Raw genomic sequence first — 25,814 nt, 5'->3', positions numbered from 1 at the left:
CTTTGGTGCTAATGGGAGAAGTTTCATTGAAATTGGTGTTATATGTTTAAAGTTATGCACATTTTAAAGTTTAAATCTATCTCCTAGGGAGGGGGGGGTGGAGGGAGGGGGGGAGCAAGGGGAGGAGGGAGGGAGGGGGGTAGGGAGGATTAGAGGGGGTTGAGAGGGATGGAGGTGGGTGTGGTGGGGAAGAGGGGAGGGGAAGGGGAGGAAGAGGGTGGGAAGGGAGAGGGAGGGGGAAGAGGGGGAGGGGAAGGGGGGAAAGAGGTGAAAGGGGGGGGGAGGGGGAAGGGGGAGAAGGGAGAGGGAGGGGAGGGGGAGAGGGGAGAGGCGGAGGAGAGGGTGCTGCACCAATGCAGGAGAGGTTTGGGCCCAACGGGTCCACTTGGTCTAGTAGGCACTAAAACACAATTAAGAATTAGTGTGAAGATTCTTCATTGAGAGAGTGACTAGAATGAGGAATTTACTACCTACTTTCCACTGACTGGTTCACACACAACACAAGCTTCTCACTGCATCTCGGTACACGTGACAATAAACTAATTGAATTGAATTGAATTGAATGAATTTATTAGCCAAGTACGTATACACACAAGGCATTTGTCATGGTGCTTTGCTTGCAAGTAACAACACGACATACAGTAAACAATTGAGTATAAAACATTATAATTTACAGATGTGAAGAATGAAATAAAATACCAGAGCAAAAGGAGGCTACCGACTTACCGAACCAACCTAAACAAAACTAAACTAGAGATATCAAAGAGCAGGAAAGAACTGTGGGTGCTGGTTTACACTGAAGATAGACACGCAATGCTGGAGCAACTTACCGGGAGAGGCAGCATCTTTGGATAGAAGGAATGGATGACATTTCGGTTCGAGACCCTTCTCAATGATATCAATGAGATGACGTCCATGCATTTATTTGAGGACATTTGGTTAAGTACAGCCGGGAGAAAGGAAGAGGAGGACATACAGACTGGGTCTGAGGATACAGACTAGACACTTGCTTGGAGCATAGACCTCACCGGGACTAGTTATGATAGTCTCCAAGTTGTATTTTATATAGAGGGAGCAATGCATCTCTACAATACAATCGCAAACCGTGGCCCTGTGAGGATTTGCAGAAACTATTCAAGGAGTTAGATACAGCTCTAGGGGCCAGTGGAATCGAGGGGTATGGGGAGAAGGCAGGCACGGGTTACTGATTGTGGATGATCAGCCATGATCACAATGAATGGCGGTGCTGGCTCGCAGGGCCAAATGGCTTGCACCTATTTTCTATGTTTCTGTGTTAACCTGCCTCTGGGTTATAGAAACATAGAAACATAGAAAATAGGTGCAGGAGCAGGCCATTCGGCCCTTCGAGCCTGCACCACCATTCAATATGATCATGGCTGATCATCCAGCTCAGTGACCTGTACCTGCCTTCTCTCCATACCCCTGATCCCTTTAGCCACAAGGGCCACATCTAACTCCCTCTTAAATATAGCCAATGAACTGGCCTCAACTACCTTCTGTGGCAGAGAATTCCACAGACTCACCACTCTGTGTGAAGAAATGTTTTCTCATCTCGGTCCTAAAAGACTTCCCCTTATCCTTAAACTGTGACCCCTTGTTCTGGACTTCCCCAACATCGGGAACAATCTTCCCGCATCTAGCCTCTCCAACCCCTTAAGAATTTTATATGTTTCTATAAGATCCCCCCTCAGTCTTCTAAATTCCAGCAAGTACAAGCCTAGTCTATCCAGTCTTTCTTCATATGAAAGTCCTGCCATCCCAGGGATCAATCTGGCGAACCTTCTCTGTACTCCTCTATGGCAAGAATGTCTTTCATCAGATTAGGAGACCAAAACTGTATATTGCAGGGATCTTTAGTGCTTATGATGTGAGATCCCCACGAGATATTTTAAACCACTGAATCTCTTCAGAGATGGACACAAAATGCTGGAGTGACTCTGTGAGACGGGCAGCATCTCTGGAGAGAAGGAATGGGTGAGGTTTCTGGTCGGGGCCCTTCTTCAGACTGGGGTCGGCTGGAGATTCCTTGCCTGTGCTCGGGTGTTGATGGATACGTTTTAGAGCTTTGTTCTTGCCAGCCCTGCATTTCTCCTGTGTTAATTAAAATTAAACCAAGGCAGAGAGATGGCGTTAAAATTCACTTCACCTCGGTCAAACCAAAGGGCAGAGAATTGAAAATAGGACAGCTTAATCTCCATCCCCAACCTTCCTCTCTCGCTACCTCGTGTCACACCCAATTTGTAAGCTTCCGTTAAAGCTTCCTGATGCTGTCTCTGATGATCAGTACTTTACATTCTTTTGAATAAAATTGGCAAACGCTGCCATCTCTCATCTTTGGGATGAAAGGTATATATATATATATAAATATATAGATATATATATAGAGAGGAGAGAGGGAGAGAGTAGAGAGAGGGGTAAGGAAGGGAGGGGGTAAGAGAGAGAGGGGTAAAAGAGAGAGGGGTCGGAGGTAGGAGAGAGAGAGAGAGACAGGTGGGAGAGAAAGTGATAGAGGTAGGAGAGGGACAGAGGGGTAAGAGGGGGGTAGACGAGAGAGAGTTTGGGGAGAAAGAGCAACAGAGGGAAGAGAAAAGGTTCAGGAGAATTAGCTAGGAAGGAGAGAGGTAAGAGAGAGTGAAGGAGGAGAGAGACAAAGGAGAGAAATAAGTGAGAGGGAGAGAGAGAAATAAGAGAGAGAGGACAGATGGAGAGAGGCAGGGAGAGAGAGGAGAGATGAGAGAGATGAGAGAGAGAGAGAGAGAGAGAGAGAGAGAGAGAGAGAGAGAGAGAGAGAGAGAGAGAGAGAGAGAGAGAGAGAGAGAGAGAGAGAGAGAGAGAGAGAGAGAGAGAGAGAGAGGAGAGAGAGAGAGAGAGAGAGAGAGAGAGAGAGAGAGAGAGAGAGAGAAAGAGGAGAGAGAAAGAGAGAGAGAAAGAGAGAGAGAAAGAGAAGAGAGAGAAAAGATGAGAGAGAGAAGACCATCGGCCAGAAAGATTGGTTCCGTTAGATTGAAGTATGAAGAGCGATGTTTGGAGAGCGAGGTTCATCGAGTGATGTCTGGAGGAATGATGTCTGACACCTTGTGTCTAGACAGTTAGGTTGGGAGATTGTGATCTGAGTAGTGCCATCTGGAGATGGGCATTTGGAAGTGACGTTTGGAGACGTTCATCTGGAAATTGGCGTTTGGAGCATGGGGTCATGAGCCTCACCTCGGGAGATTGACGTGGGGGAACATTACATCTGTGGAATTATTTGCCACTGAGGGCTGTGGAGGCCAAGTCAGTGGATATTTTTATGGCCGACATAGATAGATTCTTGATTAGTACGGATGTCAGAGGTTATGGGGAGAAGGCAGGAGATTGGGGTTAGGAGGGAGAGATGGCTCAGCCATGATTGAATGGCGGAGTAGACTTGATGGGCCGAATGGCCTCATTCTACTCCTATTCTTTATGACCTTGTGATCTGTAGATTTGATGCCTGAGCCGTGGCAACTGGAGTGCAGTGCGTTGGGGAACGTTAGCTGTAAGACATTTAAAGTGTGACACCTAAGTGTGTTGGATACATTAGCTGTAACACATTTAAAAGGCACATTTAAAAGGTGCAGCATTAGAGTTATTACTTCACAGCGCCAGCGACCCGGGCTTGATCCTGACTATTCAACTGGGGAATGATATCCATCAGTTCCCTGAGTCATGTTCAATAGGACATGAAGTGCTACCCCACCCATTTAGGGCGTCACGGTGGCGCAATGGTAGAGTTGCTGCCTCACAGCGCCAGAGACCCGGGTTCGATCCCGACTACGGGTGCTGTCTGTACGGAGTTTGTACGTTCTCCCCGTGACCTGCGTGGGTTTTCTCCGGGTGCTCCGGTGTCCTCCCACGCTCCAAAGACGTGAGTTAATTGGCTTCGATAAAATAGTAAATGGTCGCTGGTGTGTGTAGGATGGAGTTAATGTGTGGGAATCGCTGATCGGTGCAGACTCAGTGGGCCAATGGGCCTGTTTCCACGCTGTATCTCTAAGCTAAACTGAGATGGACAGATGTGTATTGCGTTGTCAATAGCTAACTAATGTGTGTCGCCCGAGAGTGGTTCTGCAGTGTTGAGTGCAGTGCGTTCATAGTGGGCATCGGAGTGCAAGGAAAACCAGCCAAGACATCTTCCTTGTGATTTAGGAGACATCATTCACAATCTTCCTTGCTCTCTGTTGGCCAACTGTGAAGTATCTCCACACTCCCCTGGGGTGATGTACCTTCCTCACTCACTGCTGGCTTCACACCAGTGTTGCCCGGTGCACGACGTTGAACAGGTGAAACATCCGCAGCACTTTCAAAGAGGCAAGTTTTCATAAGTGGCGCAGCAGCAGAGTTGCTGCCTTACAGCGCTGGAGACCCGGGTTCGATCCCGACTACGGGTGCTGTACCGTACAGAGTTTGTACGTTCTCCCCGTGACCTGCGTGGGGTTTTCTCCGAGATCTTCGGTTCCTCCCACACTCCAAAGACATACAGGTTTGTAAGTTAATTGCATATTTACACATGTGGGTGCTGCCATTTCCAAAGTCCCACAAGATGCTGGAGTAACTCAGCGGGTCAGGCAGCATCTAGGCGAGAGGGAATGGGTGACGTTTCGGGTCGAGACCCTTCTTCGGACTGAAGTCCAAAGTCCGGTCGGCCAAGCGCTCTCGGGCTACTGGAGTGGCCTGCCTATTCGGTATTTTAATTTTACCCTGTGAACTTTTTAACAAAAAAAATCACCCAATTTTTTATGAGGATCTCTCGGGACCCCCAAATGCAGCATTTGGTGGTCTTCCCTCAGGCTCCAGCAGCCCAGCCTGGAAACCCACCGATGTGGAGCACAAAACACCAGCGTGGATGTGTTGGAAGGAAATTGCATTTTTATTGCTTATTCTTATTGGTCTTATTATTGAACTGCGGGTAATTTTTTCATTTCACGACACATTTATGTGTATGTGACAAATAAATTGACTATTAACTATTGAAATGCAGATGCTGGTTTAAACCAGAGATAAACACAAAAAAGCTGGGGTAACTCAGCGGACAGGCAGCATCTCTCGAGAGAGAGAAGGAATGAGTGATGCTTCTTCAGAGTCCCATCCCTTTGTCCAGAGATGCTGCCTGACCCACTGAGTTACTCCAGCTTTTTGTGTCTACCAGCGTGGATGTGTCGGGCAGACCAGTGGAACGTTCCTTGTACGACCAGCAGGTGGGTCTGGAAAAACACTTCAATATCCAAACACACCCTGTGTGGTTTGGCTGCAAAACTGCAGCCTGCTGAATGTTTTACACCGTAGCCCCATCTGCTGATGGTTGTGCACTGCGCAACATCTCTGGGTGAAGTATGACACAAAATGCTGCAGTAACTCCGAGGGGTCAGGCAGCATCTCTGGAGAAAAAGTATCTCCGAGTGACATAATGAAGCTGGACCCCTTCTTCAGACTCAAGCAGTCTTGTCTCAAAACGTCATCCATCCTTTTTCTCCAGAGATGTTGCTTGACCGCTGAGTTACTCCAGCACTTTGTGTCTTTCATTGGTATAAACCAGCATCCGCAGTTCCTTGTTTCTGCTCTGGATGAAATATGATCGGCACTGGTTACTACGTACTCACAGTCTTAAATCTCCCACTGGCATTCATTGTCTATGCCGGGATAACACACGGCAGACTTCCAGTATTACATACAAAATGCTGCCGTAGAGGGAGTACAGAGAAGGTTCACCAGATTGATTCCTGGGATGGCAGGAAACTTTCATATGAAGAAAGACTGGATAGTCTCGGCTTGTACTCGCTGGAATTTAGAAGATTGAGGGGGGATCTTATAGAAACTTACAAAATTCTTAAGGGGTTGGACAGGCTAGATGCAGGAAGATTGTTCCCGATGTTGGGGAAGTCCAGAACAAGGGGTCACAGTTTAAGGATAAGGGGGAAGTCTTTTAGGACCGAGATGAGAACGTTTTTTTTCACACAGAGAGTGGTGAATCTGTGGAATTCTCTGCCACAGAAGGTAGTTGAGGCCAGTTCATTGGCTATATTTAAGAGGGAGTTAGATGTGGCCCTTGTGGCTAAAGGGATCAGGGGGTATGGAGAGAAGGCAGGTACGGGATACTGAGTTGGATGATCAGCCATGATCATATTGAATGGCGGTGCAGGCTCGAAGGGCCGAAAGGCCTACTCCAGCACCTATTTTCTATGTTTCTATGTTTCTTACTCAGCGGGACAGGCAGACAACTGTGGAGAGAAGGAATTGGTGACATTTCAGATCAAGACCCTTCTTTAGACCCTACACTTCTACACTGAAGAAGGAATGGGTGACGTTTCAGTGTAGAAGTGTAGGGTCTGAAGAAGGGTCTCGACCCGAAACGTCACCCATTCCTTCTCTCCAGAGATGCTGCCTGACCCGCTGAGTTACTCCAGCATTTTGGACCTATCTTTGGGTTTAAACCAGCATCTGCAGTTCCTTCCTACACATACAGACTTTATGGAAGACAAATTCATATCATATCATATCATATATATACAGCCGGAAACAGGCCTTTTCGGCCCACCAAGTCCGTGCCGCCCAGCGATCCCCGTACATTAACACGATCCTACACCCACTAGGGACAATTTTTACATTTACCCAGCCAATTAACCTACATACCTGTACGTCTTTGGAGTGTGGGAGGAAACCGAAGATCTCGGAGAAAACCCACGCAGGTCACGGGGAGAACGTACAAACTCCTTACAGTGCAGCACCCGTAGTCAGGATCGAACCTGAGTCTCCGGCGCTGCATTCGCTGTAAATCGAACGAGGTAATGAAAGGGTGCGTGGATGTGACAATTGTCATCTCTCGTTGACCAGGTGCAGAAGAGGCTTGTGGGTATTGGCAAAGTAAGACGGGACGTATTCCCTCTTGTCTGGGAATGTGTTGAAGGGTGGATGGTAAATGTACACGTGAATAAGTAGAAGTGATAACGAGGCTTGTTTTCCTTTGTGGGAAGATAACGTTAGACCACTCACGCCCCCCACCGCTAGTGGCATAGAAATGTTACTGTAAATGTGGGGCTTGTGATTGGCTCGGAGAGGTGATGGTGGCGCGGGCCGCCTGAAAAGCAAACCCGCGCGTCTTTGAAACGTGGGAGGAAACCAGAGCACCCGGAGAAAACCCACGAGGTCACAGGGAGAACGTGCAAACTCCATGCAGACAGCACCCGAGGTCAGGATCGAACCAGGATCTCTTGTGCTGTGAGGCGGCGGCTCTACCATCTCCGCCATTGTGCCGCAGTCGGTCACCAAACACCCTGACCTGTTCCACCATTTAGGGGTGGTACAGCTGCCTCACAACTCCAACAGCCCGGGATCGATCTGACCTCCAGTGCTGCCATCCAGTTTTTTTCATTCCTATTGTCTATTGTCTATTGTCTATACACATGTTAATAAACTCATCAAGAAGATTTTTCCTCATCTCAATCCTAAATGGCCTACCCCTTATTCTAAAACTGTGACCCCTGCTTCTGGACTCCCCCGAGATCTCCGCTTTCCTCCCACACTCCAAAGACATACAGGTTTGTAGGTTAATTGGCTTGTTGTATGTGTAAATTATCCCTAGTGATGGTGTTAATGCGCGGGGATCGCTGGTCGGCGCGGACTGTAAAGGATTGGGGATGTGCAAAGATTGGGGGGGGGGGTTGGAGAGGGAAGGGGAGTCAGTCTCAGTCTACCCCACGACAGAAGGGGGAGGAGTTGTGCAGTTTGATAGCCATAGGCCGAAGGGCCTGTTTCTGCGCTGTATCTCTAAACTAAACTAAACTAAACTAAACTAAAGTAAAGGGGTTGGACACGTTAGAGGCAGGAAATATGTTCCCAATGTTGGGGGAGTCCAGAACCAGGGGCCACAGTTTAAGAATAAGGGGTAGGCCATTTAGAACTGAGATGAGGAAAAACTTTTTCAGTCAGAGAGTTGTGAATCTGTGGAATTCTCTGCCTCAGAAGGCAGTGGAGGCCAATTCTCTGAATGCATTCAAGAGGGAGCTGGATAGAGCTCTTAAGGATAGCAGAGTCAGGGGGTATGGGGAGAACGCAGGAACGGGGTACTGATTGAGAATGATCAGCCATGATCACGTTGAATGGCGGTGCCGGCTCGAAGGACCGAATGGCCTCCTCCTGCACCTATTGTCTATTGTCTATTGTAAACTAAACTGAACTAAATGAATCGTGTCTGTTATAAAAATGCTGTTCTAATTCAACTTCATGTGTGGCATTCCCTCAAGACTGAGGATGACCTCCACTGGGGTGCAGTCACCGTGGCTGTTACCAATAGAGGAAGAACATTGAGCACAGCATGCTCCAAAGAACTGACAAATGACAGACACAAAAAATGCTGGAGTAACTCAGCGGGACGGGCAGCATCGCTGGTGTAAACCAACATCTGCAGTTCCTTCCTACACAACTGACAAATGACGTTGAACGTTCTTTAATAATGATGGCTGAGAGCATCCAAGCATATTTGATGAGTATTTTCAGATAAGAAACATTATCACCACAACACAGAGCTTCCAAGGCCAGAGCAAACCTGGCCAGCAAGAATAAACAGCTGGTGGTTGTACAGTCTGAAGAAGGGTCTCGCCCCGAAACGTCACCCATTCACTCTCTCCTAGATGCTGCCTGACCTGCTGAGTTACTCCAGCATTTTGTGATACCTTAAAAACAGCTGGGGCCATCATCTCATGATTAGTTAGTTAGTTGGTTAGTTAGTTGGTTAGTTAGTTGGTTAGTTGGTTAGTTAGTTAGTTAGTTAGTTAGTTAGTTAGTTAGTTAGTTAGTTGGTTGGTTGGTTGGTTGGTTGGTTGGTTGGTTGGTTGGTTGGTTAGTTAGTTAGTTAGTTAGTTAGTTAGTTAGTTAGTTAGTTAGTTAGTTAGTTAGTTAGTTAAGTTTTTAGAGTATTGTCACATGTACTGAGGCAGAAAGACAACACATGATTACAATTGAGTCATCCACAGTGTACAGAAACATAAGAAAGGGTATAATGTAAATAACGTTTAATGGAAGACAAAGTCCAGTAAGGTCCAATCAAAGACTGTGTAAAATCCGATCGAAGATAGTAATATACCAGCGTTGGTAGGTTTGACGTGCACTGTGGCAGGGGATTGTAAATATAATGAAACTGGTCAGTTGTAGACTGGCAGTGGCAAATGACTGTGGAATCCACCCAGATTCATGGATCAAGACCCAGCCAGCTCGCTCATGACAACATTGTGAATTGATGTCGCGCTGCTAAACATAGCAAAGCATGCCAGGAATCTGCCAACACGTACCCTCTTGGTTTAATACCCACAGGTCATGTAGACCTGGATTGCCTCGACACCGACACTGACCAAAGGCGTGAGTTTCAAGAAAGAACAGCTGTCCGATCCAGTTTCACTGCCCGTAGGGATTAACGTTGGAGTCCAAGATGTCCCATTGCCACTAAATTGCAGATAGTGTTCATCGTGTGGTTTATGTAGAACGTGCAAATGTATACCATCTGTGGCACTCCCTCTGTGCCACCTGGTATTTCCACACCAAGGGGTGAGATCATCCTCGGCGACCAGATGGTTGGGTGGGATGTCAAGAATGCATCAGGACTTTATTTCTCCCCAGATCACCACCGCGTCGACTGCCATTTCCCTCCGCAGCTGCAGAGGTCTGCTGAGACCACCGGCCCACCAGAAATAGGGGTCACGTTTTGTGCGGCTGGGTGGTACTGTACGCGGGAGACCACAGTGCAATATTGGGAAAGGAGTCAGGAATGTTCTTGGGAGGTATCGGGTCTGAGCGGGATTGGATTGGATTGGATTTTGTTTTGGAAAGGTGCCCAGGAATGTTCAAGTTCTCAAAAAAAAGTTTTTTTTTGTCCAGATTGCCTTTCCTTATAATAATTCCCCTGAATCTCCTGCTGGCTACATGTGCTGGCAAACAAATCAACATCACTAAAGAGATTCTTTAGTTTGTTTTCTGGTGTAGTTTGTTTGCCTTAGATTTCTGGAGAGTTTGATGCGTTCAAGGCGGGATTATCTTTCCTAAAATAAAGGGAAGATTGGGAAGAGAGAGGGCTGCAACGTTATGATAGAGTTTCACGGGAATTAGCTGAGAGATACAGCCCCTTCGGCCCACATAGTCCATGCCAACCATCAATGGCCTGTACACACTAGTTCTTTAGTTTAGTTTAGATGAGACATAAGAAGCACACCCATGTGGAATAGTCACTAAAAAAACTCAGTAAGAGAAGTGGCTTCGCTCAGAGTGTGATTAGAATTTGGAATTTGCCACCTAGGGATGTCAATGAGCTTGACTTCCATACATTTATTTAAGGATGGTTGGTAAATATACTGGAGAGAAAGAGGACATGTAGATTGGGTTCGCTGAGAAGGGCTGGAGGTTCAATAGACAATAGACTATTTATTCACAAAATGCTGGAGTAACTCAGCAGGTCAGGCAGCATCCCAGGAGAGAAGGAATGGGTGACATTTCGGGTCGAGACCCTTCTTCAGACTGATGAAGGGTCTCGACCTGAAACGTCACCCATTCCTTCTCTCCTGGGATGCTGCCTGACCTGCTGAGTTACTCCAGCATTTTGTGAATAAATACCTTCGATTTGTACCAGCATCTGCAGTTATTTTCTTATAGACAATAGACTAAACAGTCAGCAGAAAAACAATACATGATTACAATCGAGCTATCCACATGTACAGATACATTATAAAGGGAACAACGTGAATAACGCTTAGTGCAAGATAAACCCGGTAAAGTCCAATCAAAGATAGTCCAAGGGTCTCCAATGAGGTAGATAGTAGCTCAGGACTGTTCTCTCGTTGTTGGTAGGATGATTCAGTTGCCTGATAACAACTGGAAGAAACCTTCTGAATCTGGACGTGTGCGTTTTCACACTTCTGTACCTTTTGCCTGATGGGAGAGGGGAGAAGAGGGAGTGCCAGGGTGCAACTCCTCCTTGATTATGCTGCTGGCCTTGCAGAGGCAGCGAAAGTTGCAGAAAGCAACGCACATTGCCGCACTGGTGAGTAATGCAAGGCTGCGCCTTTACCACCTCAGACAGTTGAAGAAATTCAGAGTCTCTCTGAGGATCCTTCAGTTCTTCTACTCTGGGGCTGTAGAAAGCATCTTGTCCGGAAACATCACAATCTGGTTTGGGAACAGCTCTGCCCAGGACAGCAAGGCTCTGCGGAGAGTAGTGCGTTCGGCTGAACGCACTATGGGAACTACACTCGCCCCCCCTGCAGGACCTATACATCAGGAGGTGCAGATCCAGAGCCAGCAACATTATGGGGGACCCCTGCCACCCCAGCAACGGACTGTTCCAGTTGCTACGGTCAGGCAAACGCCTCCGCTGTCACGCTGTGAAAACAGAGAGGATGAGACAGAGTTTCTTCCCACAGGCCATCAGGACTGTTAACTCTCATATCACCAGGGACTAATTTAATTTACAGTATTAATTTATTTTTTGTGTTAAAAATTTCTATTGTTTTGTAGTTTAGCACAATCCGCAGGCGTTGCCACTTTCATTTTACTGCACATCTTGTATATGTATGTGACAAATAAAGTTGACTTGACTTGACAATGGGCGGCACGGTAGCGCAGCGGTAGAGTTGCTGCTTTACAGCGAATGCAGCGCCGGAGACTCAGGTTCGATCCTGACTACGGGTGCTGCACTGTAAGGAGTTTGTACGTTCTCCCCGTGACCTGCGTGGGTTTTCTCCGAGATCTTCGGTTTCCTCCCACACTCCAAAGACGTACAGGTATATAGGTTAATTGGCTGGGTAAATGTAAAAATTGTCCCTAGTGGGTATAGGATAGTGTTAATGTACGGGGATCGCTGGGCGGCACGGACTTGGTGGGCCGAAAATGCCTGTTTCCGGCTGTATATATATGATATGATGATAATGTACCAGAAAAATGGAGGCTTGAGTAGAGAGAAAAGGTGTGACAGGCAGGAGAAACTGAATCATAAAGATCAGATGATTAGAGATTATTTTAAAAGAAAACAAGAAATAGGAGGGGTAATTAAAGAGGAACTTTTAATTCAAAGTTATTGGCCATTGATATAAAAACTCAAGACACGTGGTCAAGTTTCACCATACGTCACAGACTGGGCGGGTCACTGGGCCATTGACGCGCACGCGCACTGCGCACATTTAATCCCCCAAAAAAATCGTCATGGCCCCGCGGACCTGGGGAGAAGCAGCAACACACACAGAGAGAGCGCGCGCCTGCGCACTCCCGCAGCTTCGCCCACCCCTCGGTTGGCCGGGCAACGAGGACCGGCGAGGGACGACTCGGAGGACTCCTGGTCCTCCCAGCCGCTGGCAGCGAGCCAAGTGAAAGTAATTAAAGGGACAAGTGGCATGGAATACAAGTGCTTCTTCGGCCACCCACACCCCCAAATAGACAATAAAGTCGAAGGATAGATAGAAAAGGAGAGAGATTAGAGATTTAATCACAAAGCGGACCCACACCAGGAAAGACTAAAGCAAAAAGCGGACCCACACCAGGAAAGACTAAAGCAAAAAGCGGTCCCACAACAGGAAAGACTAAAGCAAAAAGCGGACCGAGTAGTGATAATAACCCCAGTTCCAGCTGGAAGACGGACCGGCGAGAGGTGACGTTTCCAAAGGCAGCCGCAGAGGGGCGCGGACCGGGTAGTGCCAACGGACCGCTCACCGCAGGGCATCTGGGGCGTGGGGGTCTGACTCCGTGGCCGCCCGGACCGCGGAGGGGACCGCCCGCTCGCCTGGTGAGTGCGGACCGGGTAGGGGCAGGGGACCGGAGGGCAGCGCACGGTGGTGAGACTCCGGGCCCGCACAGACCGCGCAGGGAGCACCCGCTCGCCCAGTGACTGCGGCCAACGGGTGGACCAGGGGGTGACTGAATACCGTGTGACTCCCGGAGGAGAGACCTGGTAACCCATTCATCGCAAGGCAGTGTGTGTGTCGGCCCGCCTGGACCGCGCAGAGAACAGCCGCTGTGTGAGTGCGGACTACAACAGGGTGGTAGCTTTCTGCCTCCAGTCCCGCCCGGACCGCGCAGGGAGCAGCCACTCGCCCACAGTGCGGACCGGGTAGTGCCAACCACAGAGCATTAAAACAGGGGGGGGGGGGGGGGGGGAAGAGGAGGGGTACCCGGACAATTGCATCTAGCCCCGCCCGGACCGCGCAGGGAGCAGCCGCTGTGTGAGTGCGGACCGTTTAGAAGGAAGGAGTTAAGCGACAACGGATTGGTGGGGTTTCTTCCTCTAGTCCCGCCCGGACCGCGCAGGGAACAGCCGCTGTGTGAGTGCGGACCGGGTAGAAGGAAGAGTGAGAGGTGAGCGAGGACCCCCCCCTACCTACCACAACAACAACAACAACAACAGAGTTCCTGCCGCCCGGACCGCGCAGGGAACAGCCGCTCGTCCAGTGAGTGCGGACCGGGGAGGAGCAGCGACGGTTTGAATTTCAACGGGCCGCCATGGTGTCGTGGCTCATCTCCAGGCTGGTGGTGTGAGTATTTTTATATATAAACATACATATAATATATATTTGCAAACCTCTCCTTTTAATCACCATTTTAAAAACAAACATAAAAGCGTCGCTTCCGGGAATTAAAACGTTCGCGAAACACTCTTGTTCCATCTTGTTGACAGGCCCTTCTGCCCAACCTGCCCATACTGCCCCCCCCCCCCCCCACCCACCCAACAATGTCCCTTCTACACTACTAGGACGCCCCACCTTGCCTGCGTTTGGCCCATATCCCCCTCCAAACCTGCCCTGTCCATGTAATGTACCTTGTCTAAATGTTTGGGATAGTTAGTCCCCTGCCTCAACTACCTCTCTACTGCCAGCTTTTTATTTCACAAAATGCTGGAGTAACTCAGCAGGTCTCAGGAGAGAAGGAATGGGTGACGTTTCGGGTCGAGACCTTCTCTCCTGAGATGCTGCCTGACCTGCTGAGTTACTCCAGCATTTTGTGAAATAAATACCTTCGATTTGTACCAGCATCTGCAGTTATTTTCTTGCCTCTACTGCCAGCTTGTTCCATACACCCACTAACTCTACCCTTTGTGTGTGTGAAAAAGTTACCCCCTCAGTGATCCGTACAATATAACTGTTAATTGTAATCAGAGGGGGTAGCTTTGCAACACCTCTACCATGTATGTTTCCCTGAATGCTGGAGTAACTCAGCAGGTCAGGCAGCATCTTAGGAGAGAAGAAATGGGTGACGCTTCAGGTCGAGACCCTTCTTCAATCTGAAGATGGGTCTCGACCCGAAACGTCACCCATTTCTTCTCTCCTGAGATGCTGCCTGACCTGCTGAGTTACTCCAACATTTTGTGAATAAATACCTTCGATTTGTACCAGCTTCTGCAGTTATTTTCTTACACTACATGTGTGTTTCCCTGCATCGTTACATTTCTGTGTCTGGTGACAGGATGCGGATCAAGATTAAAGTCGGTATAAATAATTGGTTCAAATCTGTTAGGGTCAAAGAGATTTTTTTGGGGAAAAAAATTAAGAATGGGGAATCTTACTGCCCCAAGCAGCAAGAAGAGTCCCAACCAAAAACGCTAACTATGTTTGTTTACCATAGATGCTGCCTGACATGCTTTGTGTTTTTTTTCTATAAACCTGCAGTTTCTTGCGTCTACCCTAAATTTTCTTCGATTCTATAAGAAGGCCCAATAGTGTCATGTGCCCTGATGGGGAAATGAGGTGTATTCGTTTAGTTTGCTTTGAGGATTGTTAGGACAGTGCAGGAGGCCAAAAGTAGACTGGGATGAAAATGGGAGTGGGGCGGAGAATGGAAGTGATATCTTGCCAGGAGTGCCGGATCATCCCTGCAGACTGAACATAGTGTTCTGCAAACCCATCCCTGTTGTTAAGAGGTTGAAGCTTTGTCAGACTGTATCGCAGATGCCGTGCCATTTATTTTGCTCAAAACTCGGGTTGATGGGTTTCAACTCAAATCTACTATAATTTGCCTAAGTATGCATTTTTGGATGTCACTGGTATGAAAAGGTTTGAGGGTAGGGCTGGAAAATGAGGTGGAGGATCGGTCTGATCCTGTTGAACCTACTCAAGAGATATACTGCCTGACCCGCTGAGTTACTCCAGCATTTTGTATCTATCTATTCATTTTGATTTTAGTTATTGACCCGAATTGATGCAAGTTATGGAATCAAATTTGAAAACAACATCTTCATGGGGTGGGGAACTTTCTGCTAACCCATTTTGTATATCCCAGCTGTACAACAAGTGATTAACTTTAGAGTGGTTCAAGAAGGCATCTTACTGTCATTTTCTCAAGGGTAATTAGAGAAGACAATTAAATGACACCCCTTGAATGACTGATAATAAGGTGGGACATTAACGAGCCACTTAAGGGGAGAGATATAAATGCTGGAAATCTGAAGGAAAAACAGTTGATGCTGGAAACACTCGGGTCTGGTAGCATCTGTGGAATGAGAAACAGCTGCCTGACCTGCTGAGTGTTTTCATCACTAAATGCATTTATTTTAAGAATTCACAGTCAGTGGATTGTCACAGGTATTCCCTTCAGGTTTAATTATTGTAAAGTTGCCCTTTTTTTTTGCATTCTGTATTTTGGATTTAAATGCATGTTCTTTAGTGTCTGAAACTTGAGAGCAGATTTTAAATTACAATTGTGGCCAAATTGGTATTTTGTTGCCGAGACATGTTCCAGCCAACTCTTTAATTGGCAGCACCAGAACCTGGCACACAATGTTCTGTGATTGGAGCCCACTGGTTCTACTCAATCACAGTGGGTGATTCAGGACTTGGGTTAGTGGGTTATAAATGCTAGTTGCCTCTATGTGCAAGTGTTTGAAAAGTACTAACAGCACGTGCCAACAAAGCTAAGCATAATTTTACTTGCTTGGCTTTATTGAATACTTAACTCAAATATAAAATCCCAGTAGTGGTGCTGGTAAAGCTGCTACATCTCACAGTGACGTTGATATGGGTTCATCTCGGCTGTTGTCTGTGTGGAGTTTGCATGTTCTCCCTGTGACCGCATGGGATTTCTCCGGGTGCTCCTGTTCCCGGAATGGCAGGACTATCATATGTTGAAAGACTGGAGCGACTAGGCTTGTATACACTGGAATTTAGAACGATGAGAGGGGATCTTATCGAAACGTATAAGATTATTAAGGGGTTGGACACGTTAGAGGCAGGAAACATGTTCCCAATGTTGGGGGAGTCCAGAACAAGGGGCCACAGTTTAAGAATAAGGGGTAGGCCATTTAGAACTGAGATGAGGAAAAACTTTTTTAGTCAGAGAGTTGTGAATCTGTGGAATTCTCTGCCTCAGAAGGCAGTGGAGGCCAATTCTCTGAATGCATTCAAGAGAGAGCTGGATAGAGCTCTTGAGGATAGCGGAGTCAGGGGGTATGGGGAGAAGGCAGGAACGGGGTACTGATTGAGAATGATCAGCCATGATCACATTGAATGGTGGTGCTGGCTCGAAGGGCCGAATGGCCTCCTCCTGCACCTATTGTCTATTGTCCTCCCACTTCCCAAAGATGTGCAGGCTTGTAGGTTCATTGACCTCCTGGTGTGTCAGGAGCGGATGAAAAATGTTCCTAATGGTAAAATGTGGATGATAAAATGGTATAACATAGAACACGTGTCAACAGGTGATTGATAGTCAGCATGGATTTAGTGGGCCGAAGGGCCTGTTTCCGGTGCACTGGCAAGTTTTTTAAAAAGTGCGTACTCTAAGAAGCTCCAGAGGCAAAGGATCTTTAATATTCTCTACTGCAAGGGCAAACGGGTACAACTGAATCTATATAAAACTGAGTGTATGTGTAAGGCCAGATAGCAGAGTTGAGGTTGATAATTTCCCTTAACAACAGATGCGGTGCAAGATCTTCCTTGCCCACAAAATATTTTTGCATTTTCTTTTTGCTATATAAAAAAAAAACTTTGTCTCCATTTGGTGTTTTATTTAAAAAATAAATAACTATGTTCACTTGTGTCAGGGGTAGATGTAGAACTTGAGCATTAAACCCCTTGAGCTTGCTCCACTGGATAATGCAATTGTGGCTGGCCTGTGCCTGGAGTTTTCTGTCCGATACGTTTCCTCTTTCGAATGGTGTGACTGCGAGTTACCGGATCTGTCTGCCTTTCTAACCAAGGGAATAAAAGCTACGCTTTCTCTGACAACCTGATATCAGATCAGCCTTGCCCCAGCTCCTGGTGTTCATGAACAGACCATCCATCAAGCCAGCCATGCCTTTTGTTAAGATGAGGACCATTATTGACCTCGAGACTGTGTATTCCCTGAAAAATCTACTGACTTGTCATTAGTGTAAGAAAATAACTGCAGATGCTGGTACAGATCGAAGGTATTTAATTCACAAAATGCTGGAGTAACTCAGCAGGGCAGGCAGCATCTCAGGAGAGAAGGAATGGGCGACGTTTCGGGTCGAGACCCTTCTTCAGACTTATCATTAAGTTGGTTGTGACTTTGAAAGAAAACACCAAAGAACCCCAGCTCCAGGAATGAACATGCATATCCATCTGAAGTTCACCATTTGCCCCGCCGAGATCCCTAAAAATCTAATGACATAATTGAATATCTGCATTTTGCAAATGCTGAGGTACAGATCTTCTGGTGCTGCAATTGATATTAGCTATTAAGTTTACCACAGTATTTAACCAGCCTGGGGCAGTTTGAATACATTTGAATAATTTATTTTAGAAGCCAAGTTTTGTTACCAGGATGTCCTGTTGGCTGACTCAATGTTTGTCTCCCTTGGTTGATTTATAATTGGGAACAACTGACCTGTGAAAATGCCTGACAGTTACTGTTGATTGTATTATACTGTGCTTACACTGCATTCTGGGCCACTGCGTAGTTCAGACCCAGGCTAACAAAGTACACCCATATCAATGCCTTTAATCTGCCACTGAAAACCCCGCACTTTGGCACATTTGGATTCCTCTACTCTATTACTTTCGTGCCGGATTCCCCCAACGACTCTCCAAATGCGAGCTTATTCCAGGATTGTAGCTTGGAGGACAAATATCGGCCAATGCACAAAGGTTAATCCCTCTGCCGTTGAAACAGTTCATGTCTTTCCATTCTGAGATGAGATTGTTCACCTCATATGAGGTGAACAATCGCCCCTCCCGCAACACTTGAATATCTGCTTGGGATTTTAGTTTTGAGATACATCGTGGAAGCCCCAGGCCCTTCAGCCCACTGATTCCCTGCCGACCACGATCACCCACGCACTGGTTCTATTTTATCCCGGTTTCACACTGTACGCACGAGGGGCAATTTACAGAAGCCAGTTAACCTACAAATCTGCACGTCTTTGGAATGTGGGAGGATATCGGAGCAAACCCACACGGACAGTGGGCGAATGTACAAACTCCGTATAGACAGCACCCGTAGTCAGAGTGGAACCTGGCGCTGTAAGGCAGCAACTCTGCTGCCACACTGCCTCCCTCCACCCACCAGCTTGTGTTTGGATTGCCATCTTGGGACAAGCCCACACTTTGTGACTAGGCTTACAGTGCTGGCAAAATCACACGTACAGTGAAAAGCTTTTTGTTGCGTGCCATCTATTCGGCGATAAGACCCCACATGATTACAGTCGAGTCGTCCCCAGTGTGCTATGTAAGGGTGATCTGCTTTCACTGGCAGCTGCTTTTCTTTTATCAGATGTAATGATTGCCTTAATTGCGAGAGGTCGTGTAACTTCATTTCTCCTGTTGCATTTTGAGTTGCTCCATTTCTGACATGGAAAGTTGCATATTTAAGTGTTGGATTAATGACCAACCCCTTTGCTTTACAAGAAAGCAGATCAATGGGGTTATCTGTTTAAATCAATAACGAGCCGTGGCCCTGCTGATGGATCATGTGGCATTGACCGACATCATTGCATTTGTGTAAAGATTAGGGCTCTGTGTGTAAATCATTTCTCTCATCGTTGCTGACCAGTGCAAAGACAGTTTGAGGCTCTGGAATTTTGAAGACAGAAGTTGGAGAATGTTTTTTTGTGGGGAAATTGTTGATGGAAAAAGCAAATTAAAAGAGAAGTTGAATAGAATGGAACTTCAGTTCCTAAACTGGAGTTCCTTTCTATTCAACCGTTCAACCTAAAGTAGGAACTAGTTCCAAAGATGTGAGTTTCTGGGTTAATTAGCCTCTAAGTTGCTCCTGGTGTGCAAGGAGCGGATGTGAAAGTGTAATAACACAGAACGCGTGTGGAATGGGTGTTTGTGTGGACTCGGTTTTCCAAACCCCAGAACAGGACAATAATCTGGTTTGCGTTTCTTTTGTGTGGCTTCCTGGTTATTGGTACTGAGCCCCTGTGATATGGAGGTGCATGCGATTAATTGCTAACGGTTTATGCAAGGACCTCACTTTCTGCAAAGGTCTTATGACTAGTCCTTGTCACTTTGGTATTTGTCCATTTTAGCCCATGCCTTTTATTACCAGAGTAGGGCACGGTGGCGCAGCTTTAGAGTTGCTGCCTTACAGCGCCAGAAGCCTGGGTTTGATCCTGACTACGGGTGCTGTCAGTACGGAGTTTATACGTTCTCCCTGTGACCCCATGGGTTACCTCCCCTGACCACGGGCGCTGCCTGTACGGAGTTGTATAAGAAAATAACTGCAGATGCTGGTAGACATCGAAGGTATTTATTCACAAAGTGCTGGAGTAACTCAGCAGGTCAGGCAGCATCTCAGGATCTCGGGAACCATCCCTTCTCTCCTGAGATGCTGCCTGACCTGCTGAGTTACTCCAGCACTTTGTGAATAAATACCTTCGGTCTGTACGGAGTTTATACGTTCTCCTTATGGGTTACCTCCCCTGACTGCGGGCGCTGACTGTACAGAGTTTATACGTTCTCCCTGTGACCTCATGGGTTACCTCCTCTGACTGCGGGCGCTGTCTGTACAGAGTTTATACATTCTCCCTGTGACCTCATGGGTTACCACCCCAAGGATGTGCTGATTTGGAGGTTAATTGGCTTCTGTAAATTATCCCAAGTGTGTAGGATAGAACTAGTGTTGTGGGGATTATCTCTAAACTAAACTAAAATTGGAGAAATCAATGTTCACACCTTTGGCTTGCATACGCCTGGTCTTGCAATGCAATGGGCGGCATATGTTCCACGTCATAGGCTGCCCGTTTCTGATCACCAAAGGAAAAGTTGCTTGTTGGCATAATTAAAACTAGCAAGAAATTAAATCTGCACCTTAGTCCCTTTTCCAAGTAACCCATTGTTGTGCTGGGAAAGTGCTAATTGCCCGTACAATTGATAATGAACTAAACCTCGGTAACGAGATCAAGCCGCTAAAATAATCTGAAGGCCCTGCAAGGAGACCCAAGTCTTTCTCGGTCATGTAATCCAAGCTTCTTGCAATAATGGCCAGAATTCTATTTTCATTTTAATTGCATCCTAAATTTGTCTCTTGTATGGACACCCAGATCTCTTTGAAGGTATTTATTCACAAAATGCTGGAGTAACTCAGCAGGTCAAGCAGCATCTCAGGAGAGAAGGAATGGGCGACGCTTTGGGTCGAGACCCTTCATCAGTCTGAAGAAGGGTCGAGACCCGAAACGTCACCCATTCCTTCTCTCCTGAGATGCTGTCTGACCTGCTGAGTTACTCCAGCATTTTGGGAATAAATACCTTCGATTTGTACCAGCATCTGCAGTTATTTTCTTACACAGATCCCTTTAAACATCAGCATACAATAGTCTCTATTTAACTATGTTCTGCTTTTTTACTCTTCGCTCTTGTTCGCAGAAACCCTGCTTGTGATGTCTGTGTTACAGTGCAATTTGTCAGTGGGTGCCCGGTAGCTGGTGTTGGGTTTGAGTTTGGCTGCGTAATTTATTCCAGTTGGTTGTATTCAACTGGGCTTTCAGCGCAAAATGGATGGAAGTGCAACGGAGGTGCAGGAGTAGAGTTGGTGCCTTAAAAGCACCAGCGACCAGGTTCGACCCTGACCACGGGTGCTGTCTGTGCGGAGTTTGTACGTACTCCCTGTGACTGTTGGTTTTCTCTGGGTGCCCTGGTTTCCACCTACATTCCAAAGACGTGCAGGTTTGTAGGTTAATTTGGCTTCTTTACATTGGCCCTTGCGTGTTTGATGTTGCTTGTGTGCAGGTAACCGTTGCTCGGCCCTGACTCTGTAGGCCACAGGTCCTGTTTCTACGCTGTATCTCCATATAAAAAAACCAAGTTGCATTGGTTTGGTGTCTAGCCAACTTATTTACCTTCAGGTATGGGAGAGGCACATTACATTCACTCTGATCTATGTCTTAAATTGGCACTGTTCCATTTTAATTTAGGTCAGTTCGTGGAGGATTATATTAAAGGAAGAAAAGTCGATTAATTTGCTTCCCTCAATACCATGCGCTGTTTTGCGTGAACTGATCATTGTTAACCTCTAACCTGACCAATACTCTACTTGGTACAGCATTCAAGCTTTGTATCTGCTGCAGGAGAAAATGTAGCTCTGGTTTAAAAATTTACCAAAAAAAGATCTAGTGGAACGACAAAGTATTTGGACTCAAAACATTAACGTGGCTTCTCGTTCCGCAGGTGCTTGCAGACTTAAGTACTTCCCAGCATATTCTGTAAAGTTCATAAGTGATGGGAGCAGAATTAGGCCATTCGACCCGACTACTCTGCCATTCAATCATGGCTGATCTATCCTCTTAACATCCTCCTGCCGTCTCCCCCATAACCCCTAACACCCGTGCTAATCAAAAATCCATCTATCTCTGCTGTAAAAATATCCATTGACATCCCCCAGAGCCTTCTGAGGCAAAGAATTCCAAAGATTCACCGTCCTCTGACTAAAGAAATTTCTCCACATCTCCTTCCTATAGGAGCGTCCTTTAGTTCTGAGGCTATGAACTCGAGTCCTAGACTCTCCCACTAGTGGAAACATCCTCTACACATCCAGTCTATCGAGGCCTTTCACAATTAGATAGGTTTTAATGGGGTCCTTCTAAACTCCAATGATTATAGGCCCAGAGCCATCAAACACTCAGTGCTGTCATAGTAGCTGGAATTAGGACGTTCAAATAGCTTTGATCTGAGACAATGAAATCTCTCAATTTTATAGAGATCTTCACTTAAATTGTGCCTGACAAGTATTTGCCTGTGCCAAGTGATTCAAAATGTGTTGGCAGGCTTCAATAATTTGCTAGCTGATATGGGAATATTAGTTAAGAACAATATCGAACTTGGCTCTGATGCTGTGGGTGAACTGCACAAGATTCAATGCCTGGTTGAGGGATTGAGAGCAGTTATGGAAACATTAAGTTTGAGCTCCGACAGAAGAGAGAAAAATGTTATTATGATTTTGTGATGGTACAAGATGGCAGCTCTTTTATTCATTATGGATGTTGGGCGGGGCGGGAGTAGGGTTGCCAACAATCCCGTATTAGCTGGGACATCCCGTATTTTGGGCTAAATTGGTTTGTCCTGTATGCAACTGCCCTTGTCCCGTATTAGGCCCGGGGGGGCGCTGTAGGCCCCGACGCTGTAGGCCCCGACGCTGTAGGCCCCGACACTCCAGGTTTCCGAGATATTAGGTCTGGACAGTCTAGGCCCGGAGGCCCAGGCGCCGCCTAACGGAGGTTGTGTAGCAACCCACATCCTGGCCTGGGTGGCCGCCATTGATGGAGCGGGAGCACACGGCCACTGCCTGGGTGAGGTGGCACGGGGCAATGACGCCACCTTGTCCCGTATTTGGGAGTGAGATAGTTGGCATCCATAGGTGGGAGGTACATGATTAGTACAAGGCCAGGTTTTCTGCTCAACATTACAGTTCTGTGGTTATCTCTGATTATTGTATACCTAGTTTATCTTAAAGTTGTCATGTGTTTGATATGTCGTCGATCATTTACTTTTAAGTTACTTTGACTAACAAACTAATTCAAGCAGTCGCCTCTGCAGCAAAGCTGATCATTTTCTGCTTGGAGATTTCTTACCAGAGCCATTTTATGCAAAAACTGAATGCGTAATGCACAAAATCGCTTCCAATGTCTTAACACTAGTTATGGTGGTGACTCAATGTTAGAAGCAACATGTAAATGTGATCCCACCACCAGTCTCATCTTCCCATCCCCATCACTTCCTGCTTTGCTCGGAGACCCCTCTCCCAGCTACTCCCCGGTTTGCTCGTCCCACCAATCCTCTCCAAGACCTTTCCTTGCAAGTGCAGGGAGTGCAAAACCTGTCCACACACACCATCTCCCTCCATTCAAGGACCTAAACAGCCCTTCCCGATAAAACCAAAATTTGCATGCATTTCCAACCCTTGTGTGGAGATGAGGAACGCAGAGCCAGATCTATCTTATTTGTTTGCTTGGGCCATTGGACTTTGCATGGGCTTTGCAACCTAGTGTGCTAGGTTAAAGCACATGCTTGAGGCTCTCTCTCTCTCTCACGTAATCACAAAAGTGCTGAACTTGCTAAAGCTAGTAGTAATCTGGGGCCCGCATTCTCCACCACCTCATCTACACATTCCCCCCTTTTATCATTCTATGATAACTATAAAGGTATAAATCCAACGGAGGGCTCATTAGGGGCGAGTTTATGCAGTCATCAGCCGGATAGGCTGTCTGACCTCGCCCCCAGTCCCTACTCCTTCCACTGGATTTTTGTACCCTAACCCCTCATGGAGACCAATGATTAATATTCTCGTAGCTCTGATTCTTCCCCAGAACGTTTAATCGAAAGTACTCTTCTTCTATCAATTCTTATTCTGGCTTATTCTTATCAATGGCTTATTCTGCCATTGACTCTTGTTCGGTGTTATTTGGTGGATTGGATGATTGAAGTCTGAAGAAACAAGACATATTGGCAATTTAACAATTTATTCATTTAATAAACAGGAGCCACAGTAGCGTGTGGAAGAACCATACACAGCCATAACAGCCCGGCACCTCCTCCTCATGCTGGTCACCAGCCTGGTCACACACTGTTGAGGGATGGCATCCCATTCTTGTCAGCACCTGGGGGTACCAGAAGCTCAAAACAAGAGTCAATAGCAACAGCAGAATAAGCTGTTTGGCATTGGCAGAGAAGATTTGGCAAATTTTTCATGGGCGCAACCCATATACTCAGCTCTGCTGCTCATCCCACAAATGCATGTTCCTTACAAATGTGGCACCATTTAAAAGGGAAATAAACAGGCTTTCCAACGGTATAAGATTTATTGCCAAGAAGCATTGTTACAACAAAGAAATAATCTACCAAACACAAATTTCCTTACTTTTTGTGCTATGTTTATATAGCAATATTAATGAACCAGTTGTACCACTTGCCCAGACCCCAATCCCCCAAATCCACTCCTTTGGTCATTCAGGAAAGTTTGAATGTCGTCCTCAATTTCCGTTAGGTTCGCAGTCCTGTCCATAACTCCCATAATACATTTTCCCTGCACGATGGCACATACGCCCCCTTCCCGGGCTAGCAAATAATCTAATGCATAACCGGTTCTGCATTGAGAACAGTCGCAGTCCGATAGACTTTCCTTTATCTCGTTTATGGCCGTTACGGTCTTATTCCCCAGGAAGGTGAGTCCGCAGACAAGGTAGTTACGGTTATTGGCTGCCATAGCTCCTGCGGACCCCCCGAAGGTTACGGCCTCATCTCCACAGTTGCATTCAGCACCCTCAGTGTGGCCTCTCCTCTACAGAGCGACCATCTCCACCTGCCTCCTCTGGCCCTGCTTACCTGGATGCACCTATTGCTTGCCAGCTCTTGTCCCCCCTCTTTCCCTCATTCTACCATCTACCAGGGCCGTCTTAACGCATGGGCCTGATGGGCACTTGCCCGGGGGCCCACGAGCATAGGGGCCCCATGCTGATCTGTGTATGTTAAGTGACTTGCAATAAATAAATACTACTTTAAAAATGTAGGTTCAATAAGTGCTTTTTTCGCAACATTTTCCATCCCTAAATGCTTCTCACAGCGATCTGTGGGGGTGGAGGGTGGAGGGAGGAGGGGGGGTGGAGGGAGGGGGGGGTGGAGGGAGGAGGGAGGAGGGAGGAGAGGGGGTGGAGGGAGGAGAGGGGGTGGAGGGAGGAGAGAGGGAGGAGGGGGGGTGGAGGGAGGAGGGGGGGTGGAGGGAGGAGGGGGGGTGGAGGGAGGAGGGGGGGTGGAGGGAGGAGGGGGGGTGGAGGGAGGAGGGGGGGTGGAGGGAGGAGGGGGGTGGAGGGAGGAGGGGGGTGGAGGGAGGAGGGGGGGTGGAGGGAGGAGGGGGGGTGGAGGGAGGAGGGGGGGAGGAGGGAGGAGGGGTGGGTGGAGGGAGGAAGGATAAGGGGGTTGAGATGGATGGGGAAGGGGAGGAGGGAAGGGGGAGGGAGAGGAGGGGGAAGGGAGTGGGCGAGGGAGATAAGGGGGGTTGAGGGGGATGGGGAAGGGGAGGAGGAGGGAGGATAATGGGGGTTGAGGGGATGGGGAGGGGAGGAGGGAAGGGGAGGGAGAGGAGGAGGAAGGGAGTGGGTGAGAGGATAAGGGGGGTTGAGGGGATGGGGAAGGGGAGGAGGGAGTGGGGAGGAGGGAGTGGGGAGGAGGAGGGAGGATGTTGGGGGGTTGAGGGGAGGGGGAGGGAAGGAGGAGGAGGGGAGGAGAGGGTGCTGCACCAATGCAGGAGAGGTTTGGGCCCAACGGGTCCACTTGATCTAGTAGAGAATTAAACAATGGGGCATAAACTGATGTCAGGTCTGCATCAATGGCTTTTTTCCTTAATTGAATCTTTGAGGTCTTCTG

At 47.4% G+C, this 25,814-nt stretch overlaps 1 protein-coding gene across 2 annotated transcripts in view; it reads left to right on the top strand.

The window, feature by feature from the left end:
* The first annotated feature begins 12,421 nt into the window (after positions 1–12,421).
* LOC144610303 (receptor expression-enhancing protein 1-like) overlaps positions 12,422–25,814 on the top strand; it is a 44,339-nt gene continuing 30,946 nt past the window's right edge. The window contains exons 1-2 of one of the 2 annotated variants that reach the window (XM_078428904.1): positions 12,422–12,661; positions 13,299–13,541. In XM_078428904.1, coding sequence (XP_078285030.1) covers positions 13,510–13,541 — 32 coding nt within the window. In that variant the 5' untranslated portion in view covers positions 12,422–12,661; positions 13,299–13,509. Of the gene's footprint in view, positions 12,662–13,177; positions 13,542–25,814 lie in introns of those variants that run through there. The other variant, XM_078428903.1, reaches the window with a different exon arrangement.

Source organism: Rhinoraja longicauda, chromosome 36 (genome assembly GCF_053455715.1).
Source record: "Rhinoraja longicauda isolate Sanriku21f chromosome 36, sRhiLon1.1, whole genome shotgun sequence".
NCBI classification, from domain to species: Eukaryota; Metazoa; Chordata; class Chondrichthyes; order Rajiformes; family Arhynchobatidae; genus Rhinoraja; species Rhinoraja longicauda.
Note: the sequence above shows the minus strand (reverse complement) of the source record. Positions and strands in the feature narration are given on the sequence as shown.